The 25,171-nt window shown below is 39.4% G+C and overlaps 2 protein-coding genes across 7 annotated transcripts; one reads left to right on the forward strand and one right to left on the reverse strand.

The window, feature by feature from the left end:
- Positions 1-18,303: 18,303 nt before the first annotated feature.
- LOC114283652 (SGNH hydrolase-type esterase superfamily protein) lies at positions 18,304-22,353 on the forward strand. Its single transcript, XM_028226518.2, has 5 exons — positions 18,304-18,762; positions 19,139-19,266; positions 19,560-19,799; positions 21,429-21,684; positions 21,794-22,353. Exons 1-5 carry the CDS (start codon positions 18,405-18,407, stop codon positions 22,024-22,026), a joined length of 1,215 nt encoding a protein of 404 aa, XP_028082319.2. The 5' UTR covers positions 18,304-18,404; the 3' UTR covers positions 22,027-22,353.
- Positions 22,072-24,400, reverse strand: LOC114283653 (calcineurin B-like protein 7). Of its 6 annotated transcripts, none has more exons than XM_028226521.2 (8): positions 23,934-24,400; positions 23,730-23,800; positions 23,463-23,522; positions 23,265-23,373; positions 23,116-23,168; positions 22,930-23,010; positions 22,731-22,843; positions 22,072-22,256 (listed from the first exon to the last, which is right to left on the reverse strand). In XM_028226521.2, exons 1-8 carry the CDS (start codon positions 24,001-24,003, stop codon positions 22,169-22,171), a joined length of 645 nt encoding a protein of 214 aa, XP_028082322.2. In that variant the 5' UTR covers positions 24,004-24,400; the 3' UTR covers positions 22,072-22,168. The 6 variants fall into 6 exon arrangements, with proteins under 6 accessions (XP_028082322.2, XP_028082321.2, XP_028082320.2 ...); XM_028226520.2 differs by having other exon boundaries at positions 22,930-23,001; positions 23,730-23,812; positions 23,934-24,373; XM_028226519.2 differs by having other exon boundaries at positions 23,730-23,812; positions 23,934-24,373.
- Between the last annotated feature and the right edge of the window lie 771 nt (positions 24,401-25,171).

Genomic DNA, 25,171 nt, shown 5'->3' on the forward strand with positions numbered 1-25,171 from the left:
CAATGGTTATTTAAGTCCCCCAAGGCATGGGACTCCCGTGATGGTACTTACAAAACATAATTGTATATAAGGTTACAGTCAAATATTCTTAAAATATAAAATAAACATATCAATGGGTTTCCTTTTAACAAATAGGGTTCAGAAAATAATCCACGTAACTGAAATAATAATATAATTTATAATAATTTATAAAACATAACTTGTATAAAATAAATATGGTAAGTCAAAACATACGTAAAATACATTATGGTGACTCAAGGTATAATGTAACTCACCTTAAAAGTAATATTTTACTCTTTCTTTCCACTACCAAATATTCTTTCGATTTCCATTATTTTCTTTCCCTTTTATTCCTTTCTTTCTTTCCTAGTGAAACGTCTCCTCCCTAATAGGAAGGGAAGCACATACGTGGCCCGCATATCTCCCTCTCCAGATTCGATAATTAATTATATAGATTCGTTTTTATTCTTAATAAATATTTAAGATAATTATACTTTGACCCAGATTCTTAATATAATTATATAAATAAATTAATTCCTAATTAAATCACACTCTATCATATACCAACAGAAAATTAATTATTTATTTTACTACCACATCCACATCCACATCAACATCCACATCCACATCCATTATTATTATTATTATTTTTTATAAACCATTGTTCTGATACCACTTGTCACGACCCGCTCCCCGTACCCAAGGTTTAAGTATCGTGATGACCAGTAACTGAGGTTACCTCCGGCCAATTCTTAAACAAATCAATAAACGCGAGCGGAAGTAATATTTAAATGAAGGTACCAAAAAAATCTTTGGAGCTTCTATTTTTATTACAAAATTTATTGACCGAAAGGCCGATATTTACATGTAAAATATCCATAAAAGTGTTGTGTGTGCTTATTTCGTAGCCCCGCGTCTAAGACCTTCCAAAAGCTATTTTTGAATTGCATTGTTTCTTGAAAATTGGTAAACAACTATAAGCACATAGCAGAGTGAGAAATATTATACCAAGAGTATAAGGGACACGAAATAACCATTGATAGTTAGTTAGGCCAAAACATTTACATAACTCAGTTTGGAGAATAAATCATTGGTAAACAAATCGTTTAAGTGACAGAAACTGAAATACATAAATTATGTAAATAAATAACCATAACCACGATACAGAACAGAACAGAACAGAACAGAACAGAGGTCACAGAAGTGACAATCAAAACAGAGGTACGGATTCAAGAGGTGGCTCGTACGGATTATAGAGGTGGCTTCCACAAGAGTGTAGCACTTATCTCCGCACAACACTTTGCTCCGCACAGAACAAAGGTCAATGGATCCATGACAAACAGAAGACCACAAAGTGGTCAAACAGAGGCCAATGGTTATTTAAGTCCCCCAAGGCATGGGACTCCCGTGATGGTACTTACAAAATATAATTGTATATAAGGTTACAGTCAAATATTCTTAAAATATAAAATAAACATATCAATGGGTTTCCTTTTAACAAATAGGGTTCAGAAAATAATCCATGTAACTGAAATAATAATATAGTTTATAATAATTTATAAAACATAACTTGTATAAAATAAATATGGTAAGTCAAAACATACGTAAAATACATTATGGTAACTCAAGGTATAATATAACTCACCTTAAAAGTAATATTTTACTCCTTCTTTCCACTACCAAATATTCTTTCGATTTCCATTATTTTCTTTCCCTTTTATTCCTTTCTTTCTTTCTTTTCTTTCTTTCCTGGTGAAACGTCTCCTCTCTAATAGGAAGGGAAGCGCATACGTGACCCGCATATCTCCCTCTCCAGATTCGATAATTAATTATATAGATTCGTTTTTATTCTTAATAAATATTTAAGATAATTATACTTTGACCCAGATTCTTAATATAATTATATAAATAAATTAATTCCTAATTAAATTACACTCTATCATATACCAACAAAAAATTAATTATTTATTTTACTACCACATCCACATCCACATCCACATCCACATCCATTATTATTATTATTATTTTTTATAAACCATTGTTCTGATACCACTTGTCACGACCCGCTCCCCGTACCCAAGGGTTAAGTATCGTGATGACCAGTAACTGAGATTACCTCCGGCCAATTCTTAAACAAATCAATAAACGCGAGCGGAAGTAATATTTAAATGAAGGTACCAAAAAAATCTTTGGAGTTTCTATTTTTATTACAAAATTTATTGACCGAAAGGCCGATATTTACATGTAAAATATCCATAAAAGTGTTGTGTGTGCTTATTTCGTAGCCCCGCGTCTAAGACCTTCCAAAAGGTATTTTTGAATTGCATTGTTTCTTGAAAATTGGTAAACAACTATAAGCACATAGCAGAGTGAGAAATATTATACCAAGAGTATAAGGGACACGAAATAACCATGGATAGTTAGTTAGGCCAAAACATTTACATAACTCAGTTTGGAGAATAAATTATTGGTAAACAAATCGTTTAAGCGACAGAAACTGAAATACATAAATTATGTAAATAAATAACCATAACCACGGTACAGAACAGAACAGAGGTCACAGAAGTGACAATCAAAACAGAGGTACGAATTCAAGAGGTGGCTCGTACGGATTATAGAGGTGGCTTCCACAAGAGTGTAGCACTTATCTCCGCACAACACTTTGCTCCGCACAGAACAAAGGTCAATGGATCCATGACAAACAGAAGACCACAAAGTGGTCAAACAGAGGCCAATGGTTATTTAAGTCCCCCAAGGCATGGGACTCCCGTGATGGTACTTACAAAACATAATTGTATATAAGGTTACAGTCAAATATTCTTAAAATATAAAATAAACATATCAATGGGTTTCCTTTTAACAAATAGGGTTCAAAAAATAATCCACGTAACTGAAATAATAATATAGTTTATAATAATTTATAAAACATAACTTGTATAAAATAAATATGGTAAGTCAAAACATACGTAAAATACATTATGGTGACTCAAGGTATAATATAACTCACCTTAAAAGTAATATTTTACTCTTTCTTTCCACTACCAAATATTCTTTCGATTTCCATTATTTTCTTTCCCTTTTATTCATTTCTTTCTTTCTTTTCTTTCTTTCCTGGTGAAACGTCTCCTTCCTAATAGGAAGGGAAGCGCATACGTGGCCCGCATATCTCCCTCTCCAGATTCGATAATTAATTATATAGATTCGTTTTTATTCTTAATAAATATTTAAGATAATTATACTTTGACCCAGATTCTTAATATAATTATATAAATAAATTAATTCCTAATTAAATTACACTCTATCATATACCAACAGAAAATTAATTATTTATTTTACTACCACATCCACATCCACATCCATTATTATTATTATTATTATTATTATTATTATTATTATTATTATTTATTTTTATTTTTATTTTTAATAATATATCATCACATACAACCATAATATTAGTATAAAATTTAAAAAACAACTTAAATTTTCAGATTGTTACAAAATTAACCCAAACAAACTATTTCTTTTCACCTCATATTTTAACTAAAAGTTAAACCAACCCTAAAGTTCAAATATAATACAAATCTTATATGTTGTTTGGTTCCTTTATTAGCCAATTCATTTAAAGAAAAGTCTATAGCCCTATGTTCGGCATGAAGGTTTGGGTTGGGTTGAGACTATTTTAGTCACAAAAAAATAAAATAGATTTTTTAGTCTAACAAGATAAAATATCACATCTAAATTATAATCATTGCATTTTTTCTCTCACAAAAATCAAAAAAATCAAAAAGCCTATCCCAAATGAGACTTTTTAACTACAGACTGACTTTTTGACTTTTAGGCTAAAAAGTGATGTTGACAAACGAGGCTTAAAATAGTTAAAAAGTCAAAAAACTAACCTATATCCTAAACGAAGGCTTAGAATATGAATGTAGGGTTGAAATTCAAATGGTTTAAATCTAAATTATATATAATAATTTTGAATAAAAATTCAGAAGGTGTACGTATTTCATTCCACTAAAATCTATCCTACTATGTGAGTGTTTGGGAAGTGAGTTTTTTTTAAGGTTTTTTTAGTTGTAGGATGTTATTGGAGAATTTTTTTTTTAATGTTTGGATAGATAGTGTGGGGATATATTTTCAGAGAACCAACACGTGGCAAGGCGACGCCGACGTGTAAGCCGAGGTGCCACGTGTCATGGTAGTTATGCCGAGGTTATCTCGGAGTAGCCGAGGTTATGTGCGATAATACCGGAGTCCGAGATAAGTGGATATGGGACAAGAGTTCTAGGACAAAGAAGAGACTTGGCCAAGATAAGGATAAAGCTCTTAGGGAGTTTATCTTTATCTTTTGAGGAATCCAAGTAAGCACAGAATTGGAGTCCATAGAAGTCATACTTCTAGTGGGACTTGGACTGAGTTAACTATAAAAGAGAGGCACCCCTGTGGGTCTAAGGTACGCAATTTATGTTTTGAGCAATAAGTTTAGCACTTGATTATCTTTGAGAGATATACTGACTTGATCGTCGGAGTGCCCCCGGGTGGAAGAACCACCGCTGGAGCCTTTTCTTTCTGTTACAGGTTAGTTGAAGCCATCTATTTTGCCGGTGCTCTCCAGTTGATTACTATGCGGGCAGTGTGGTCAAGAAATCACTCACACAATTTGGCGCCGTCTGTGGGAAGAAGGAAGAATAGATGGCCAGTAACGGATAGAAGGAAAAGATTGGGGACGACACTTCCGCTGGGAGTGGCAGACCAATTGACCTTGACATTGAAGAAGACAACCACAATGCAGAAACCCGTGACCAGGGTCACAGAGAGGAAGACGTCGGCCAGGAAGGCGACACTTCGAAGAAGACAGACCAAGGCAAGTACTACAATGAAGATAACCTCCAGGTATGGAGGGACAGGTGCTTACGGAGGGATGAGGAAGTAAAGGAGTTGGCAAACAAGCTGGCAGACCTACAGTCGGTCGTCAACTTCATGATGCAGAACAATGTTATGCAGCCACCATACCCGCTGCAAGATACGCCGATGCCAGCAATTAATACCCAGAAGGGAGGAAGGAAAACAATCCCCGAAGCCCCTCAGCACCCCAGGAGCGGAAGGCACTCTCACCGACCTTCCAGGGAAGTTGGACGGGAGAAACTGAGGCAAGAAGAGTTCCAAAGGACGCATCACACGAAGGATCCAGGGCCCAAAGAACATCGGCATGTTCGAGGGCAGGCATTATGCTTCGACACAACTCATGGGGAGAGATCGAAAAGGGCCCACCACGAGGCCGAGAGCAGTATGCCGAAGAAACTAAAGTCAGTAGATAGCCGAGCTCCTGGACGGAGCAAAGAAGACTTAAGAAACTACCTCAAGAGGAAGCAACAGAACAGAGAAGCCGAGGTTACCTCACCCGACAAGCCAAAGACACCGTTCTCGGTAGAACTGGACAAATTTGAGGCGCCAAAGAGATTTAGTATGCCGAGGTTTCAAATATACGATGGTAAGTCAGACCCTAACTTCCACGTTGGATTATTCTTGAACTCAATGGCATTATATAGTGGAAACGAGCCGTTGCTCTGCAAAGTGTTCCCTTCGTCCTTTGGGGAGATTGCGTCAGATTGGTTCCACAAACTGCCAAAGGGAAGCGTGAAGAACTGGGAAGGCCTGCCCGAGATGTTTGTGGCCAGGTTTGTGACGAACAAACTACAACCCTTGAGGGTTAACGCTCTGATGGCTTTAAGAATCACCAAGGATGAAGGCCTGAGGGCCTACGCAAAGAGGTACTACGAGGTGTTCAATTGAATACCCGAATGCAACCAAGAGGTGGCGGTCGTGTCTTTCAAGAACGGCCTGAAAGATAACTGCCCACTACGGAAGTCTTTGGCAAAAATATTGCCAAAAAGCATGGAAGAACTCATGGCGAGAATCGAGAAGTACGCCAGAGCCGAGGAAGATACGTCGGGAAACAAAGAGATAAAGCAGGAGAAGGGAAACGGCTCGCCGAAGCGAGCCGAGGTAACAACGGGCCGACCAAACAAGAAACGAAATTGAGGGGTAAACAGGCAGTGACGACGGTGTTCCGAATCCCAATCCATAAAGTCCTGGATCAAATACGAAACCAACCCTATTTCAGGGCACCGACAAGAGCACTAGGGGAATTCATGGGAAGAAACGTTGGTAGGCGCTGTGCTTACCACAATGAAGAAGGACGCCCAACTAAGGGTTGCAGAGCCTTAAAAACACACTTAGAAGACCTGGTAAGACAAGGCCTTTTGAGGGACCTGGTCGATGAAGCCAGGACGAGGGAAGAACAGGCAAGATTGCCTCAAGCACCAGCAGCACTGCCACCGCCAGTACAGCAACCACAAGCAGGAGGACCATGGTTGGTTAATGTAATCCACTCAAAAGTAAACGAAAGCGACATACGGGGAGAAATCCAAAGAGTAAAACACCTGCAGCACGTGAACCAGGTCGGACATAAAAGACCTCGGCCTGAGGTGTGTCGAGGACCGATGATAGCCTTCACTGAAGCTGACCTAGAGATGGTCCAGCATCCGCACAACGAAGCCTTGGTAGTATCCCTCCAGGTTGGGGAGTGCCAAGTGAAGCGCATCCTGATTGATCAAGGCAGCTCTTGCGACATCATGTATATCAAATGTTACAAAGAGCTGGGCTTTCATCCTGACGACCTGGAACAATCCAACAGCCCGATGGTCGGCTTTAACGGAACGCCGACGTGGCCACTGGGCGCAGCAAGCGTAGAAGTACAAGCTGGTACTAAGAAGATCAAGGCAGAATTTATGGTGATTGACACACCCTCGCCATATAACATCATCTTGGGAAGGCCATGGTTACATGCAATGGGGGCAGTTCCCTCAACGTTGCATCAACTACTGCGGTTCCCAACAGAGCATGGGATTGAAGAAATCAGAGGAGATCAACTGCAGGTACAAAATTGCTCCATGGCAGCAATGAAGTCTACCTGCTGCGTACGAGAGCCAAAGAAGGCAGAAATTGAAGATGAGGACGTGGAAGTCTTAGAAGACGTCGGCAAAGAACCAGCCGAGAGGAGCGAAGAGGCGCTAAAGAAAATCCTCATCCAGGATGGGGATGAAGAACGATTCTTTCTTCTCGGCTCAGGCTTAGCCGAAGAAGAGGAGAAAGAGTTGGAAACTTTTCTAAGAACCAACATTGAGGTGTTCGCCTGGACACCTTACGAAATGCCAGGCATTAACCCCGAGGTCACTTGCCACAAACTGAATGTCGACAGGTCGGCAAAACCTGTGATTCAACGAGCCAGAAGACCGACGTTGATGCACGTCGAAGCAGTAGAAGAAGAGGTAGACAGACTTCTGGAGGCCAGGGCCATCTGAGAAGTTCACTACCCGACATGGCTGTCCAACACAGTAATGGTGAAGAAGAAGAACGGCAAATGGAGGGTCTATATAGACTTTACCAGTCTTAACAAAGCCTGTCCCAAAGACAGCTTTCCTCTGCCCAAGATTGACCAGCTAGTAGATGCTACTTCAAGGCATGAAAGGATGAGTTTTCTGGATGCATACAGGGGGTACCACCAGATTGCCATGTACCCTCCAGACGAGGAGAAGACCGCGTTCATCACCCCTAAAGGCCTGTACTGTTACAAGGTAATGCCTTTTGGGTTGAAAAACGCAGGAGCAACTTCCCAAAGGTTAGTAATAAAGATGTTCAAGCACCTGATTGGCAAAACGGTAGAAGTCTACATCGATGACATGGTCGTGAAGACCAAGGAATCTAAGGGTCATCTTGCTGACCTAAAAGAGGTCTTTGATATACTCAAAACATACCAGCTCCGACTCAACGCATCAAAGTGCGCATTTGGAGTTGGATCAGGTAAGTTTTTAGGGTATCTGGTAACAAGAAAGGGCATTGAGGCCAGCCCAGACCAAATCAAGGCCATCCTAGAGCTGAAAAGCCCGACGTCGGCAAAACAAATTCAGATGCTTACTGGAAGGGCCGCAGCCCTAAATAGATTCATCAGCAGAAGCTCAGATAAGTGCAGACCCTTCTTCAACCTGGTGAAAAAAGCCACAGACTTCCTGTGGACAGAGGAATGTGAAGCCGCTTTGACCGACCTGAAGAAGTACTTGACCACAACTCCGGTTCTTTCCAATCCAGAACCAGGGGAAGAACTGTTTTTGTACTTGGCAGTTTCAGAACACGCAGTCAGTGCAGTACTAATCCGAAAGGAAAAAGGGGAGCAAAAGGCTGTTTATTATGTAAGTAAAACCTTGGCCGATGCAGAAACAAGGTACCTACCACTGGAGAAATTAATGCTAGCCTTAGTAATGGCTTCAAAGAAGTTGAACCATTACTTTCAGGTGCACAAGATTGTGGTCCTAACAGAGCACCCACTGAAGTCCTTGTTGCAACAAGGAGACTTAACAGGAAGGATAGCAAGATGGGCAGTAGCCCTGGGCCAGTATGACCTGGAGTTCAGGTCGAGAATATCAATAAAGGGCCAAGTTTTGGCCGACTTCGTGGCAGAATTCACGCCTGGAACCGTCGAACATCGGGCTCCGTTGAGCCAGGATGAGCATTGTCCCAACAAGTAAGGAGAATCCCAGCCAAAGGCAAAAGAACAAAGGAAGGAAAAACTCAGACCCTGCAGCATCTACATCGGTGATTCATTCAGACTGTTTGTTGATGGAAGTTCAAACCGACAAGGAGCAGGGGCAGGAGTACTGCTGATATCTCCAGATGGAGAAATAATAGAACAGTCCATCCGTTTGGGGTTCAAGGCCTCAAACAATGAAGTGGAATACGAAGCATTAATTGCAGGGCTAAAACTGGCAGCAGCAGCAGAAGCAAATGAGGTAATGATTTTTTGTGATTCACAACTTATTGTTAACCAGTCAACAGGAGAATTTGCAGCCAGGGACGAAAGGATGTCGGTATATGCAAAAGAGGTCATCAGATTGGCAGCCCTATTTCAGAATTGTCGACTACTCCAAGTTAGCCGAGATGACAACACCCACGCCGATGCGTTGGCTAATCTGGCAAGTTCAATGTAGACTAGAAAAACAAGGACAATTATGATCGACTATATGTCGGGCCCGAGCATAGAACCACAGAGCACCGAGCAAGAAGCAATGTGCGTGGACTTGGGACCAAGCTAGATGGATGCAATCATTGCATTCCTAAAAGAAAGAAAGCTGCCAGAAGACCATAAGGAAGCACATAAAATCAGATTGAAGTCGGCCAGATTCAGTCTGACAACAGAGGGCCATCTCTACAGAAGGTCCTTCACTGGATCCCTTTTAAGGTGCGTACACCCTTTGCAGGTTGAAGATTTTATGTATGAGATTCATGAAGGGATTTATGGAAGCCACGTTGGGGGCAAATCATTAGCCCACAGGGCCATTACCCAGGGGTATTGGTGGCCCTATATGCAAAAGGATATTGAAGCCCACGTAAAGAAGTGTGAACAATGCCAAAGGTTTGCACCTTTGATACATCAGCCAGCTGCAGACCTGAACCCAGTATCCAACCCTTGGCCATTTGCTCAATGGTGCATGGATCTTGTCGGGCAACTTCCCCAGGCAACTGGGTAGAGAAAGTACTTGCTGGTAGCAACATATTACTTTACGAAGTGGATAGAGGCAGAACCGCTTGCCAAAATTCGAGATGTGGACGTCAAGAACTTTATATGGAGAAACATCATCACCAGATTTGGGATTCCAAGAGCAATAGTTGCCAACAACGGCACACAGTTTGACAACAAACTCATCAAGAACTTTTGTGCAAAATTCAAGATCAAGAATTACTTTTCAACACCAAGTTTTCCCCAAAGTAATGGGCAAGCAGAAGCATCCAACAAAGTAATTTTGGATGGAATAAAGAAGAGGCTGCAGGTAGCAAAAGGAAAGTGGGTAGACGAGTTGCCCAACGTACTTTGGGCATATCGGACTACGCCGAGAAGATCAACAGGGGAATCCCCCTTTGCCATGGCTTATGGCACAGAAGCAGTCATCCCATTGGAGATCGGCATCCCAGGGATCATTGGAGATCGGCATCCCAGGGATCAAAACCCAGGGAGTAGAGAATGGCACCAATGACATACTCTTAGCCCGAGATCTGGATCTTTTAGAAGAACGAAGAGAGAAAGCTGCAATTCAGCTCGCAGTATACCAACAACAGCTTGCCAGAGCTTACAACAAGAAGGTTAATCCAAGAGATTTTCAAGTCGGCGACCTAGTCTTGAGAAAAGTCGTCGACAACAAGAAGGATCCCAGAGAGGGCAAACTTGGCCCAAACTGGGAAGGACCCTACAGAATTACTTCGGTATTAGGCAATGGAGCTTATCGGCTTGAAGATAACGAGGGCAAAGCACTGCCAAGACCTTGGAACACTTGTAATTTGAAATTCTTCTATCATTAGATGTGCATTATTTTTGACCGATGTCATCAATAAAATCTTTTCCCTTTTCTTTAAACACATATGATTGATAAAGTTACATATTGGTGTTTTTGGAGACATGAATAATGAGAACCCAAGTAGAACTCAGGTTCACATTGGGGGCAGAGAGAAGACAGAGACACTTAATTCACTTGTTGAAATTTTTAGCAATTTACAAGTTGGAGTTAAGCTGATTCCTTATCTTCACTTGTTGAAATTTGTAGCAATTTACAAGTTGAAGTTAAGCCGAGATTATTCCTTATCTTCGCTTGTTGAAATTTGTAGCAATTTACAAGTTGGAGTTAAGCTGATTCCTTATCTTCACTTGTTGAAATTTGTAGCAATTCACAAGTTGAAGTTAAGCCGAGATTACTGTTTCTCTTCACTTGTTGAAATTTGTAGCAATTTACAAGTTGAAGTTAAGCCGAGATTATTCCTTATCTTCGCTTGTTGAAATTTGTAGCAATTTACAAGTTGGAGTTAAGCTGATTCCTTATCTTCACTTGTTGAAATTTGTAGCAATTTACAAGTTGAAGTTAAGCTGAGATTATTCCTTATTTTCACTTGTTGAAATTTGTAGCAATTTACAAGTTGAAGTTAAGCCGATATTATTCCTTATCTTCGCTTGTTGAAATTTGTAGCAATTTACAAGTTGGAGTTAAGCTGATTCCTTATCTTCACTTGTTGAAATTTGTAGCAATTTACAAGTTGAAGTTAAGCCGAGATTACTGTTTCTCTTCGTTTATTGAAATTTGTAGCAATTTACAAGCCGAAGTAAAGCCGAGGTTATTGGTTAAACACTTGTAGAAATTTACAAGTTGGCTAACCCGAAGAAGATGCTTAACACTTGTTGAAATTTGTAGCAATTTACAAGATGACGTTAAGCCGACATATGATCATCTGTTGAAATTTGCAGCAATTTACAGGTTGAAGTAAAAGCTAAGTATGTTGTTTAAACACTTGTTATAACTTGAGAAAAGTTTATAGTATATGATAACACTTGTTGAAATTTGTAGCAATTTACAAGCAGGTTTGACTAAGATCACTGTCTGAATACTTGATTGAAACATTGAGAAATGTTTGCAAAGATAGCATTGAATAGTATATACTTGTTGAAATTTATGAAAAGTTTACAGGTCAGTATCTTGCCGAAGTAAAAATTTTGTAGTTATTATACCCGAGGTATGTAACCCCGAGAAGATTGCACAAAGTATGAAAGACATGCAAAATATTCTAAGTATAGAACCATGCAGAAGCAAATCAAGGGAAATTAAAAGATTCAAGCATTCAGAAAAGGGAAGCTGAGTTAACATTTACAAAACTGGGAGGCACGTCGGCCATACAAAAGCTTACATTGTTCAGAAAAGATAAAGAAAAAAAAAACAAAGTACAAGGGTGCAAGAGAAAAGACATGAAAGTTAAGACTTTTCAACATCATCAACTGGTTGGATCTGAACCTCAGAAGTCTCCTGAATAGATACCTCGGCAATCTTTTCCGTAGCCAACTCGGCGTCAATTTCGGCAAGTGTTTGATCAAGACTTCTATCGACTGGAGGAACATCAGATGATGCTTGCTCAGGAGTGGTCTCTTTGATAACCTCCTCATCCTCCTCATGAGTCAAGTCTAGGACATGATCATCACTAGCATCTTTGGGCTTCCTTACCAAGGCCTCATCATCATCCTTATCCTCATCCTCAGATTCAGACTCAGATTCATCTTCAGCTTGGTTTGGAGGTGGAGGTGGAGGAAATGGAAGAGGAATAGCGTCGGTTTGGCGCAGTGGTGAATTATCTGGAAGATTGAGTTTTTTTGCAAGGGCCATCCAACCAAGGGAGAAGCCCCTGTTGCACGCTTACCTAACTTGTAGTTTGTATTCTTCTGTAACATCAGCCATTCCTTGAGCATAGGCCTTTTCGTCGGCCGCTTTGATTTCGGCGCCTTTAGTAGACAAGGCCTCTTGAAGTTCCTTTTCGGCTTGGGCCTTTTTGACCTCGGCCTCTCTCTTCTCGGCCTCAGCAACCTTCTTTATGGCCTCGGCAGATTCGGCTTTTTCCTCGGCTAGACTTTGGGCTTTGGCGGCGGCCTCAGCTTGGTCCTCCAGTTTTTTCATCTTTGATTCGAGAGTTTTGTTCTCCTTTTTCAGGGCAGAAACCTCCCTCTTCATGTCGGCCAATCTTTGCCGATTTTCAAAAGATTGCATTGAAAACGAATGGGCATGCTGGATGGCCTGAAAGAAAACAGAAGTGTTAGAAAATATTTTAAGTATGAAACAGAAAGAAAGTCAAAAGTTCAAAACAGGAACACTTACTTGAACGGAGTGCTGGAGCATTAAAGCGTAGTTCTCATACTCACTGTACTCAGCATTTCGCTCCAGGTCCCCTGGAAGGAGAAGAGCGGTGCTGCGGGCGACGCCGACATTAATGTCGTCGACGCTTTCACTAGACATAATTGGCCTGTCTTCCAAAGTAATTCTGGGGGCCCAAGGGACATCCGGTTTCTTGGACCTCGAGGTAGTAGCTGAGGCTGACCTCGACTTCTTTGACTGTGTGGATTCAGAGGGTTGGGTTTCAGCAGACCTTTTTGCAGGAGCAGAAGAAGTCTTCTTACTCTCAGCCAGTTTGGAAATAGGCAAAGTGTCCTCAGATTCAACCTGAGTCACTTTGGCCTTTGGCTGAGCCCTTTTTGTTCTTTTTGGCTTTGGTGGGGGCATGGATTGGGTTGGTTCAGCATCAGCATCAACTGGGAGGTCGGCTAGGAGATCTTGGGGCGACCCATTTCAGCAGTTTTGACAAGTCGTCGTCGACGTTTTCTTTCTGGTATTGGGATTAAGTATGGGGCTGAAGTAAATGGCAGATCGGCTGGGTCAGAAGTGGATCCTTGGTTTGCTCGTGATGTGGAAACAGTGGGAAGAGTTGTGGCAGAAGGTGGAGAAAGACTCTTCTTCTTCTTCTTCGGGACGTCGGGCATAGTGGATTTGTACGTCGGGATAAAGTTTAATACCAGGGGGGCTCTGCGTTTTTGGATTGGAAGATCTAAGAGTTTCTTTAAACCTTCGCCTGGAAAGTAGGATTGACGGAAGCTTTTCGGTGGCTGATGAAGATCTGCAAGACAAACAACAGACATTAGAAACAGAAAGTATTGAATACTTGAACAGAAACAACTAAGTATTGACACTGGGCTCTTACCCTTGCTCTCTTTTATTGATCGGGGAAGAGGGTAGAGATGGGCGTCCTCGTCTGCACCAAACTCCCAATTTCCCGAAGCAATAACATAATCATCTCCAGCCCCCTTGTTGGAGTTTGGAAGGTCGGCTACGATTTTGAATTCAGTAGACCTCGGCTTGAGGTAATAGACGTAACCTTTTTCCTTCAGGTTAAGGGGGCACATGGTGTAACAATACTGTATATCGGCAAGGGTGATTCTAACGTTCTCCTGCCCAGCTAGGGTTATGATACCATTAATCACTTGATAGGAGTTGATGGTAAGTTGCATGGGGTTCAACCTATAGTAGTGGAGAACTTCGCGAAAAAGGGGATTAAGTGGAAGCCGGAGTCCACATTCAGTAAAGGCTACAATAGGAAAAGTCACCGTATTGTCTGTAGGCATAATGGAATCGTCATCCACAGCTAGCCTAAGGTGAACATCGGTTGGAATGGAGAACTCTTCCCTAAAGTATTCGAGTTTGGTTGGGGTATTTACCCTATGTCTCCACATGCCCATAATTTCGGCGTAAAGGAATTTGATTACCAAGAGAAGATGTTCTTAAAGGGTTATTGGAACCTCGGCAAAAACCTAGGTAAGTATTGGTACGGCTTGTTTCAGTTTTCCCTAAAAATTGAAGGTTCTACAAACAAATCCCAAGCCTAAGAACTATGAAGATGAAGATCAAAGGCACAGATCTAGAAAGGAAAAACAGAAAACAAGAAACAAAGAATGACGTTTAAGAATCAAAGAACAGAGGTATGGTTCTCAAAAGCGAAAGAAATATAGAAGTAAAAGGTCAAGAACAGTGGCAAGCAAAGTGTTGAAACAGTGCAAGTGTTCAAGATATGAGCGAAATCATGGAACAGACACATCCAGATGAATAGTTCAGCAAATCAAAGGTTTGAACAAAGCAATAATAACAGCAAGTAAACGAAAGCACATAGAAGAAATTGGGAATAAGAGGAGCAGAGGCTTACCAAAACAAATGAAGCCGGAATGAAAGTCGCCGAGGTAAGACAACGGTTGCAGACACGACGGAACGGCGAAAGCTTCACTGGAATGGACGAATGAAGACGGTTACAGAGCTTGGAGCTAGAGCAATGGCGGATTTGAGAAAGTTTAGAGAGAGAGAGCCAGAAAATCGAGTGCAAAAGTGAAGAAATGAAGATGGAAAGAAAAGTTTTATCAAAAACTTAAAACGGCGGCAAAACAGGGCATTTATTGCGCCTGGAGGAACGCATGCGTCAGACGGCGCAGACGGATGAAAGACAGCTTACAAGCGCGTCACAGACACGGGCCAATGAAGATAAAGCACGTGAGGGGAACGGTTGAGAAGTGATGCATGACAGCTCATGCGCGTGGGGGAGTTCGTTTGAGTTCTTGTTCTCCGAAGAGAACACGTCGGCTTGAAATGAATGATCTCGGCTAAATAGTTTTTTGAGCCATTATACAGAAAGAAATATCGATATAGGTTCCATCACCTCAGGATACCGAAGTAATAGAACCTAGGGGGCAGTTGTGGGGATATATTTTCAGAGAACCAACACGTGGCAAGGCGACGCCGACGTGTAAGCCGAGGTGCCACGTGTCGTGGTAGTTATGCCGAGGTTATCTCGGAGTAGCCGAGGTTATGTGCGATAATACCGGAGTCCGAGATAAGTGGATATGGGACAAGAGTCCTAGGACAAAGAAGAGACTTGGCCAAGATAAGGATAAAGCTCTTAGGGAGTTTATCTTCATCTTTTGAGGAATCCAAGTAAGCACAGAATTGGAGTCCATAGAAGTCATACTTCTAGTAGGACTTGGACTGAGTTAACTATAAAAGAGAGGCACCCTTGTGGGTCTAAGGTACGCAATTTATGTTTTGAGCAATAAGTTTAGCACTTGATTATCTTTGAGAGATATACTGACTTGATCGTCGGAGTGCCCCCGGGTGGAAGAACCATCGCCGAAGCCTTTTCTTTCTGTTACAGGTTAGCTGAAGCCATCTATTCTGCCGGTGCTCTCCAGTTGATTACTAAGCGGGCAGTGTGGTCAAGAAATCACTTACACAGATAGTGAGGTTTTTTTGTGGTTGGATGTGATGTTTGTGAGAGAAAAAGTGAAATAATTATGGGATTTGATGTGATATTTTGTTTGAATTTGTTTTTTTTGATTTTATAACCAATTTGTCTTTTAGTAAAAAAAAACAAAAAAAACCCAAAACCTAACTTTCCAAATAGCATTATTGATGTAACTATTACTCCATAAATGTTTTTTTTGCCCTGAAAATACTCACAGAACACAATTACTGTTATAAAATGTTTCAAATGTGTCAAATTACTTAAAATAATTATCTTAACTGTTAGATCCATTCACAAATTTAACACACTAATCCTAAACCTACCATCCAAAAAAAAAAAAGAGAAATGAGTGGTAGCTCGAAATTACTGTGGCTCGAATGGCTCGACAGCCCAAAACGACGTCGTTTTGGGCTGTCTTTTTTTTTTTTTTTTTTTTTTCTTCTTTTTTTTTCTTCTTTATTCCTTTCCTTTTCATTCTTTCCCCTTTATTCTTTCGAACACAGAGACAGAAAGGGAAGAGAAGAGGAGGGAAAGGGAGAGAGAGAGAGAAGAGAAGAGGAAGAGAGAAGAGAAGGAAGATCGGTGATGGCGGTCGGTGATGGCGCGGGAGAGAGGAGGAGAAGAATCTGTTATGTATATTTTTGTATATTTATTTATTTATTTTTAGTTCTGGATCTGGATCTGAATCTGAATCTATTCTGTATATTTATTTATTTTTTACTTGTTCTGGATCTGAAAAAAAATAAATAAAAAAAGTTGTTGATAATGATGAATCTGAAAAAAAGGTGTTCTGTTCTGTATATATTTTTTTTAGTTCTGGATCTGGATTTGGATTTGGATCTGAATCTGTATATATATATATATATATATATATATTTTAGTTGTTTTGGATGTGAACTAGTTGTTTTAGTTTTATATACACAATCTGTAGATTTGAATCTGGATGTTTGTTCGGGCAATATAATTGTTTTACAGATTCAAATCTGAAGAGGGAAGAGAAGAAGAGGGAGAGGGAAGAGAAGATGAGGGATCTGAATCTGTATATACAAAGTTACCCATGCCTTGATGATAAAATATATTGCCCGAACTATCATATTATCATCTATTTGCATTGTTGATGAAACCCAGCTGTTGATGTTTCTTCTTTCTTCTTCTTCTTCTCTTATTTTTCTTCTTCTCTTATTTTTCTTCCTCTTCAGCTTCAGAAAATGGCGAAAAAAAAAGACACCAAAACGATGTCGTTTTGGTGTTGAACCAAATTCGAGCCTCCGAATTTTGAGCTACGAATCGGAACTGAAAAAAAAAACCTAAACCCTAATACATACGCATCAAACGGCATCTCCAATAATTACTCAAACTCAAATTTGATGAAAAATGATGCATTTTCTATCCTAACGGTTTCATCAAATATGTATTAAATTTATTTATTTATTTATTTTTATCAAGTTGTTTGGTTTGAGTTTTTTGAGTTAAGTTTTTTGAAAATTGAGTTTTTTGGTTTTCGTGTTTTTTTGTTTTTAGTGAATTTTTTTAAAATTTTAAATATTTTTTTTACTTTTTTAGATGCACCTTATTTAGATGTATCCAAAAAATAAAAAATTTGTGAAAAAATATTTTTAAAAATTAATAAATACATAAAAATACAAAAAATGTATTGAATTCTCGTATTTTTTTTTGTATTTTTAATATTTAGTGAATTTTTAAAAGGTTTCTTTCACAAATTTTTTACTTTTTAGGTATATTTATGTTAGGTATGTCTAAAAAGTAAAAAAAATTGCTTAAAATATTAGAAAGATCAGTAAAAACAAAAAAATACGAAAAATAAGAGAGTAAAATTTTCTGAAAACAGTTTTTGAAAAACTGAAACCAAGCATGGTGAATGTGTTTTCGCTCAAATCACTGTTTATAATCATTTGATTTTTACCAGGACATCCCTCCAGATGTTTCCCAGGTGACCACTCCAAGATAAAAATTTGTGAAAAAATATACTGGCCGGTCGACCCCCGGATGAGTACCTCAAGACAAAAATTTGTGAAAAATTTATATTGGCCAATCGATCGGTCGGACATTTGCTTGGTTGTTTGCCCGGTTGACTAGTATTTTGATAAAATTTCAAAAACCTCCGTTGAAACTATTGATATCAAATACTAGAATTTTTATTTAAATTTTTACTTAGACCATTTCCAACAGTTCACCAAACTGGACATCAAATTTGAATTTTGGTGAAAAAGTCACTGTTTGGTGCTTCAACGGTTGCACCAAATCGGTATCAAATTGAGAATTTACAAAAAATTCATCAAAGTGAGAACAGGCAGCAGCTTTCACTATTTCACTGTGCGTGACCGTTAGGGAGACCAACTGGTCGACCAGCCGGTTGACCAACCGGTCCACCGGTTCCCTTACAAAAATTTTGGTTCAAACAGGTCAAAGGGTTCAAAGAGGTAAAAAAAAGAAAAAAAAAAAGAAAATATGCCTTACTTGTTGACCCCTATTTTGATGCCCACCATTGGAGCACTCTATATCAAAATGAGAAAATAGATCTTTTTTAACTCAAATTTGGTGAAAAATTTGGTTGACTGTTGGAGATACTCTTAAATGAAAAATTTGATGCACCAATTAGAGATGCCCAAGGCATTTCGGAGTTTTGGTTAATTCAAACCTCCATTTACCCGCCAACTGATCTCTCTCTCTCATCCCTCAAACTATCAATGAATTCCCCTGTAATTTTCGCTCTCTTCGTTTTCATCTCCGCCCTGTTTCTTCAGCCAAGAGCTCTGCAATACCCTCAAGAACTCATCAATGGCTACCAATCAGACCTCATTGGCGATCTCACAAGCCCAACAATGTCTCCTTCTCAATCACGACATCCCCTAACATACCCAACAGCGACTTCTTCTCTTCCAGTTCCAGCCCTATTCGTCATCGGAGACTCTTCCGTTGACTGCGGCACCAACAATTTCCTTGGAACTTTTGCCCGTGCCGATCGTCTTCCCTACGGACGAGACTTCGATACCCACCAGCCCACTGGACGTTTCTGCAATGGAAGAATCCCCGTTGATTATCTTGGTAATACCCACTTTCTTGATTTCCTGTTTGGTTTCTGGGAAAATAGACGATACTGTAAAAACAATGAAAGGGAATCATGGGTTTTTGAGGGTTTGTTTTATAAGAATTGAATTTATTAAAATCGGTTGAGCATAGGATCTGAAGGTTGTAGTTTTCTTGGGGTATTTGATTTCCCCCTACATATTCTTGGAAACCAAACGGGTATTTTTCTTGTTAGTGAGTTTTCAGTTGAATTGTTTTCTTGGGTTGTAGTTCTTGATTGGGTTATGCTCTGAATTTTTTTATTTTTACATTTTCTTGGTAACCGAATGGGCATTTGTTTGCTATGTATTGATGTTGCTGTATCAATTTTGATATTTTTGATTACTTTGATCAGCTAAGCGTCTTGGGCTTCCATTTGTGCCGAGTTATCTCGGGCAGACCGGTAGTGTCGAAGATATGATTCATGGAGTGAATTATGCATCTGCCGGTGCTGGAATCATTTTCTCAAGTGGGTCAGAATTGGTAGATTTTCCACTTTTGTTGTTTATTTAATCAGAAAGTAGCATTAAACATAGTGTTGTTTGTGAATTGACAACATCATTGATCAATTCTGTTCCGTAAATGCTGAGAAAATGATAATAATTTTAGAGAATAGAGAAGGTATCTGAAACTCGTCATGTTCAATGTATCGCTAATTCCTTTGATTTCCAAGTTTCAATCTTTTTCCCCCAATTTTCTTGGCAATCAAATAGACCATAATTGAAATCCATAACTTTTTTTTTTTTTTTTTTGGGTTTTTGATTGATGTTCTGCAGGGTCAACACATCTCATTTACGCAACAAATTCAGCAGGTTACGGATACCATTCAGCAGTTTACACTGAACGTGGGCGAGGACGCGGCAACTAAACTCATCTCAAACTCAGTATTTTACATTTCAATCGGAACCAATGACTACATACATTACTATCTCCGTAATGTATCCAACGTGCAATCTCTGTATCTACCATGGAGTTTCAACCAGTTTCTAGCAACCACAGTGAAGCAGGAGATCAAGGTGACTAGCCTACATGTTTCTATCACAGTTTTTAAGACTAGTTTGGTGAAATTCTCAAAGGATAGGCCCATTTGGTGCTTTGTTGCTCCTAAGTTTTTTGAAAACAGTTATCAAAACAAGAATTCAAATTCATATAAAGTTTCTTTTCTCTGCTTTTATCTTTCGGAAAGTCAGGAGAGGATAACTCATATTTTTTCTTCACTTCTCTCCTAAATTATTTTGAAAACAGAAACACAAAACTAAATTGTGTTTGGTAACGTTTATGTTTTCAGTTTATATTTACAAAAATTTTATAAATTAGTTTTTGTTTATTTTTAGAAAAACATAAACTACAAATGCGTTTGGTAATTGACAAAATGTTTAAAAAAATTTAAAAATATAAAAAAGAGTGAGAAATAGCAAGTGATGGCAAGTGGCGGCGGAAGATGGTGGTGAAAAGTGGTGGCAGTGGGTGGTGGGTAGTTGGTGGTGGTGGGTGGTGGCGGTTGGGTGGTGGTGGTGGGTGGGTGGGTGGGTGACAATGGTGGGTGGTGGGTGGTGGTGGTGGCAGGTGGGGATGGCAAGTGGGTGGTGGTGGGCGGGTGGTGGTGGTGGTAGGTGGGTGGGTGGGTGACGGTGGCAGGTGGTAGCGAGTGGGTGGTGGTGGTGGTGGTGGCGGGTGGTGGGTGGTGGTGGCAGGTGGGTGGCAGATGACGGGTGGTGGCGGGTGAGTGGTGGGTGGGTGACGGTGGCGGGTGTTGGGTGGTGGGTGGTGGTGGTGGTGGTGGCGGGTGGTGGGTGGTAGTGGCAGGTGGGTGGCGGATGGCGGGTGGTGGCGGGTAGGTGGTGGGTGGGTGGGTGACGGTGGCGGGTGGTAGGTGGTAGCGAGTGGGTGGTGGGTGGTGGGTGGTGGTGGTCGGTGGGTGGGTGGTAGGGGATGGTGGTGGGGGATGGGTGGCAGGTGGCTAGTGGTGGATGGTGGTGGCAGGTGGGTGGTCAGTGGTGGTGGCAAGTAGGTGGCGGGTGGTGGTGGCGGGCGGTGGATGGTAGTGGCGGGTGGTGACGGGTGGATGGCAGGTGGGGGTGGTGGTGGTGGTGGCGGCGGCGGTGGCAAGTGGGTGGCAGGTGGGTAGTGGCTGGTGGTGGCAGGTGGTGGTGGGGGGTGGGTGGTGGTGGTGGAAGACGGTGGTAGAAAATAGTGGCGGCTGGTGGCTAGTGTTGGGTGGTAAAAAAAAAAAAAACTAAAAACTCAAAACGAAAACACATTTTTTGTGTTTTCATTTTTTGGCCAAATTTATAAACTGAGACAACTGATTTATAAATCAAAAATTTTACTAAACAAGTTTTTATTTGAATTTTTAAAATTTTTATAAATATAAACAGAAAACTGAAAACGTAAATATTACCAAAGGACACCATTGTGTTTGGTGCATATTTTCCCCAAGTTTTTGAAAACAGTTTTCAAAACAAGAATTCAAAATTCTTTTCTTTTCTTTTCTCTCTTTATCTTTCTCAAAATAAGAGGAGAGGATAACTCACTATTTTAGAAAGTACATTGTTGCCAAGTCTCTTAATCCATTGACCACATCCATACCTCTTTTTATCTGCAACGCGTTTTGATACCTTTTTTTCCCTTTGATGATGATGAAGAACTTGTACACTGCAAATGTGAGGAAAGTAGTGGTAATGGGACTGCCTCCAATTGGCTGTGCTCCATACTACTTATGGAGTTATCAAAGTGAGAATGGAGAGTGTGTCCAGATGATAAACGACATGATACTGGAGCTCAACTTTGTCCTTAGATACATTGTTGAGGAGCTTTCTCAGGAGCTCATCGATGCTGACATCATCTTCTGCGACGTGTTTGAAGCATCCATGGACATAATCAAGAACAATGACCGTTATGGTGATAACAGATCAAACCCTTCTCTCATTTTTTTTTTTTTTATTTTAATTTTTAAAATAAAATTTGGGGTACAATCATGTCTAAACAGTATATTGTGTTGGGAATTCAGGTTTCAATGTTACGACAGATGCTTGTTGTGGATTAGGAAAGTATAAGGGTTGGATCATGTGCATTTCGCCAGAGATGGCTTGCAGCAATGCTTCCAATCATTTATGGTGGGACCAATTCCATCCAACGGATGCGGTGAATGCAATCTTGGCAGACAATGTGTGGTCTGGATTGCACACAGAAATCTGCTATCCGATGAACTTGCAGAACATGATAGCTCAGAAAGCCAGATGAGTAGAGAGAGAATTCAAAAACTCTGGATTTCAGCATCAGCTCATATTGACAGATTAGGAACATTTAGATTTGTATAGATGCAACATTACCACATTGTTAACTATTGGCAAGTGATGATTACACATTTCATTTTCACGGTAATTCAAGTCTGTTCTTTTGAAAGGAAGCCGTTAGTATCGTCTTCATTGTCCGATCTCACCACAAAGCTTGGAAATGCAGTTGTTATACTCCTGCACGAGTGAAATGCCACCGTGTATTTATATCAATTCATAAAGATCAACTGCATGATATAAGATAGAAAGGATATGAATTTTCAAACTAGCAAAATTTTGTCCTCTCTTTTTTTCTTCTTTGAAATTTCCTACTTGAATAGTAAAAATGTAGAATATTTTACCCACCATGATGTAGTTTTAAGATGATACGATAATTAGAGATATGTGTTTTTGTTTCCCAAGTGTGTTTTATTTCTAGTTTTCGGTTTTCATTTTCTAGGGAAAAAAAAGAAAGAAAAGTTGTTTCATTTTTTATTTTCAGAGACAAATGTAGGTTGTTTTTAGAAAATTTTCCCTTTCGATAACAATTTGTTAAACAGTTTTTATTTTTTGTATTCTTCAGAAAATGAAAACCAAAAACGAAAACACAACCAAACATATGAGACCTTATTGACTCACAACGACAAAAATATGATGGGATAAAAAGATTACTTCAAGTATGGAATTGTCATGTTCTTCAATAAAGATGGATTCCGAGCAACAAAGTCCTTCCACTCTTCCGTATCAATCTTGCCATCCCCTTTCAAATCTGCTTCCTCGAATGTCTTTAAGCATAAACTCTTTAAGTTAAGCTCAAAACTTGGCATGACCACACTAATTTGTAAACTTTATAACCATAAGCAATCCTTACCTTATCGATAATAGCTTCAACATTGTCATCAGAGAGGATCAAATCAGACTCCTCTAGTAGAGCCAAAATCATCTGCTTGACCTTTCTCCAAAATAGTTCAAGATGTTCAGTCAGATGGTAAAAGAGGCTAAAAAATGTGAACAAAAAAGAGGTCTCAAACAATGTGTACCCGACTTTCATTTTTACCTCCTCACGCTCGATGAAGCCTGTCTCCCATATATCATATAGTTGAAATGCAACTGTGACACCATGTTGAAGCTTTAACAAAACGTTTTGTGTATGTCAATAGAAGCAAGCACATGCACAAACATAGATAAAATGAGAAATTTTCATACAAGCAGCTTTTTCTGCGTGAGGTGCATCCGGGTGGAAGATGCTCAAAGATCGCACAAACTCACCAAAGTCTATCACCCCATCATTTTTGGTGTCGAACAAATTGAAGATCTATCAACATGGTAGAAAAGAAAGTTTTGATATTCCAAAAAAAAAAACAAAAGAAAAAAGAAAAAAGAGACTAAGAATTGGATGCTCACCCTATCTGCACAAAGAGACTGCGTCTTGCTATTTCTGAATAATCCTAGCTGAAACTCTTCCTGCAAACTCCAAAAGAAAATGTGAAGGTCTAGATTTGAGAAATGATTTGAATTTATATGTCAGTTTAGGATAACAATGTAGTGAACTTGTTCAACAAGACCAACCTGATATCAACGTGATAACTCATGTTGTTCATCACCATGATAAGTTAATCTAATAGTTCAGATTTGTTTATTTATTTTGGTACATAGTTGAGATGAATTTACCTTGCTGATAAAACCATCATCAATGACAGAACTGCTTAATTTCTTGAACAGCTCATACAAAGCTTTGATATCTGTGACATTAACTGTAAGAACACATAAAATAAGGAATAGTGACAAGAAAATGTCTTGAATAATCTTACTTGAGACAGAAAAACAGAGTCACAAGGTTGAAGTCGAAAAAATAATGAAGAAAATGTATCTTACAATGTGTCTGAGCTGCAAGCTTTGCTGGATTTTCACATCCGGGCTGTTGCTTCATACAAACACAGCCCATCAAGAGGGATTACTATGTTTTTTCCGTGTGGCTTGATATTTATAAAGATTGAAGGTAGTGGTGTCTAAGTAGAAAATTTAGCAATAATCACATATGAGAATGCTATTGGACTAGTGTTCTTTTCATACACTACGTGTCAAAATGATGACTTCTTTGAGACCATTACTCTTTTTGATACTTGACTACAAATACAAAACTATATCATAAAATCTTTCAGTCTTTTTCCCAATTTTTTGAGGTAGATATGAAAATTTTGCACATTGACTCAATCCTTCCCTACTGTAGCATGTTGCATACATGGTATAGATTGTTTTCCCTATTGTCTGGCCCTAGTTAGTTGAGAGAAATATTTGGCAGAAGGAATGATGCTAAGTCATTGGATGGTTCATGATCGAACATAAAGAACGATCAATAAAAAGCTGCTTTATTGGGCAGATGGAACAGATTCTTGCTGCTTTATTGGGCAGATAGAACAGATTTATTCTCAAATGGCCCTGTGGTATGCATTTAATTAGTACAAACTGTTGGATTTATTTTCTAGTGTGGCCCAATAGGCTACATATTTTTACATATTTTATTTTATTTGGACTCTACAATTAGATAAAGCCAATAGTATATATAAAGTTCAGTAATTAGAATTTTAATATAATCATTCTTCTAAGATAAGAAGGAAACCTTGATTGATTACGAATTTTTCTGATAGAGTTTATTTGGCCCTCTTCGCTCCTCTATATAAGGATGGGTGACTCCCCTTTTATATCCTGAGTATTTTTCCATCACTTTATCCTAATTAAGAGAGATAGAGAGAAGAAGGTGAGCCAAGAATTCAAGGTTCAACTATTAGGGGTATTTTCTCAACTTCTCTAATTCAATGGCTGATAAAGGTATGTTCGTTTTATTCTTGAGTTGTATTGAATTCAAGATCCTATTAAGTTTAATTCTGCATTATTATTATGGTTACATGTGGTATCAGAGCTTTAGTTTTGTGAATCAATACGCCTTGGAATAATAATATATTTATGATACTGTTATTAATAAACGGTACCTTTGTTTTATTAAAAGTATTGACTTTAAAATATTATCTCAATTTGTTTGTATTGATCAAACGTGTAACACACCTTTTTGATTTTTGTTATGCTATTAACATGCTCTCCATAACCCTTTACAA

The sequence above is a fragment of the Camellia sinensis genome, chromosome 11 (genome assembly GCF_055761805.1).
Source record: "Camellia sinensis isolate YWXY chromosome 11, ASM5576180v1, whole genome shotgun sequence".
In the NCBI taxonomy this organism is placed as follows: Eukaryota; Viridiplantae; Streptophyta; class Magnoliopsida; order Ericales; family Theaceae; genus Camellia; species Camellia sinensis.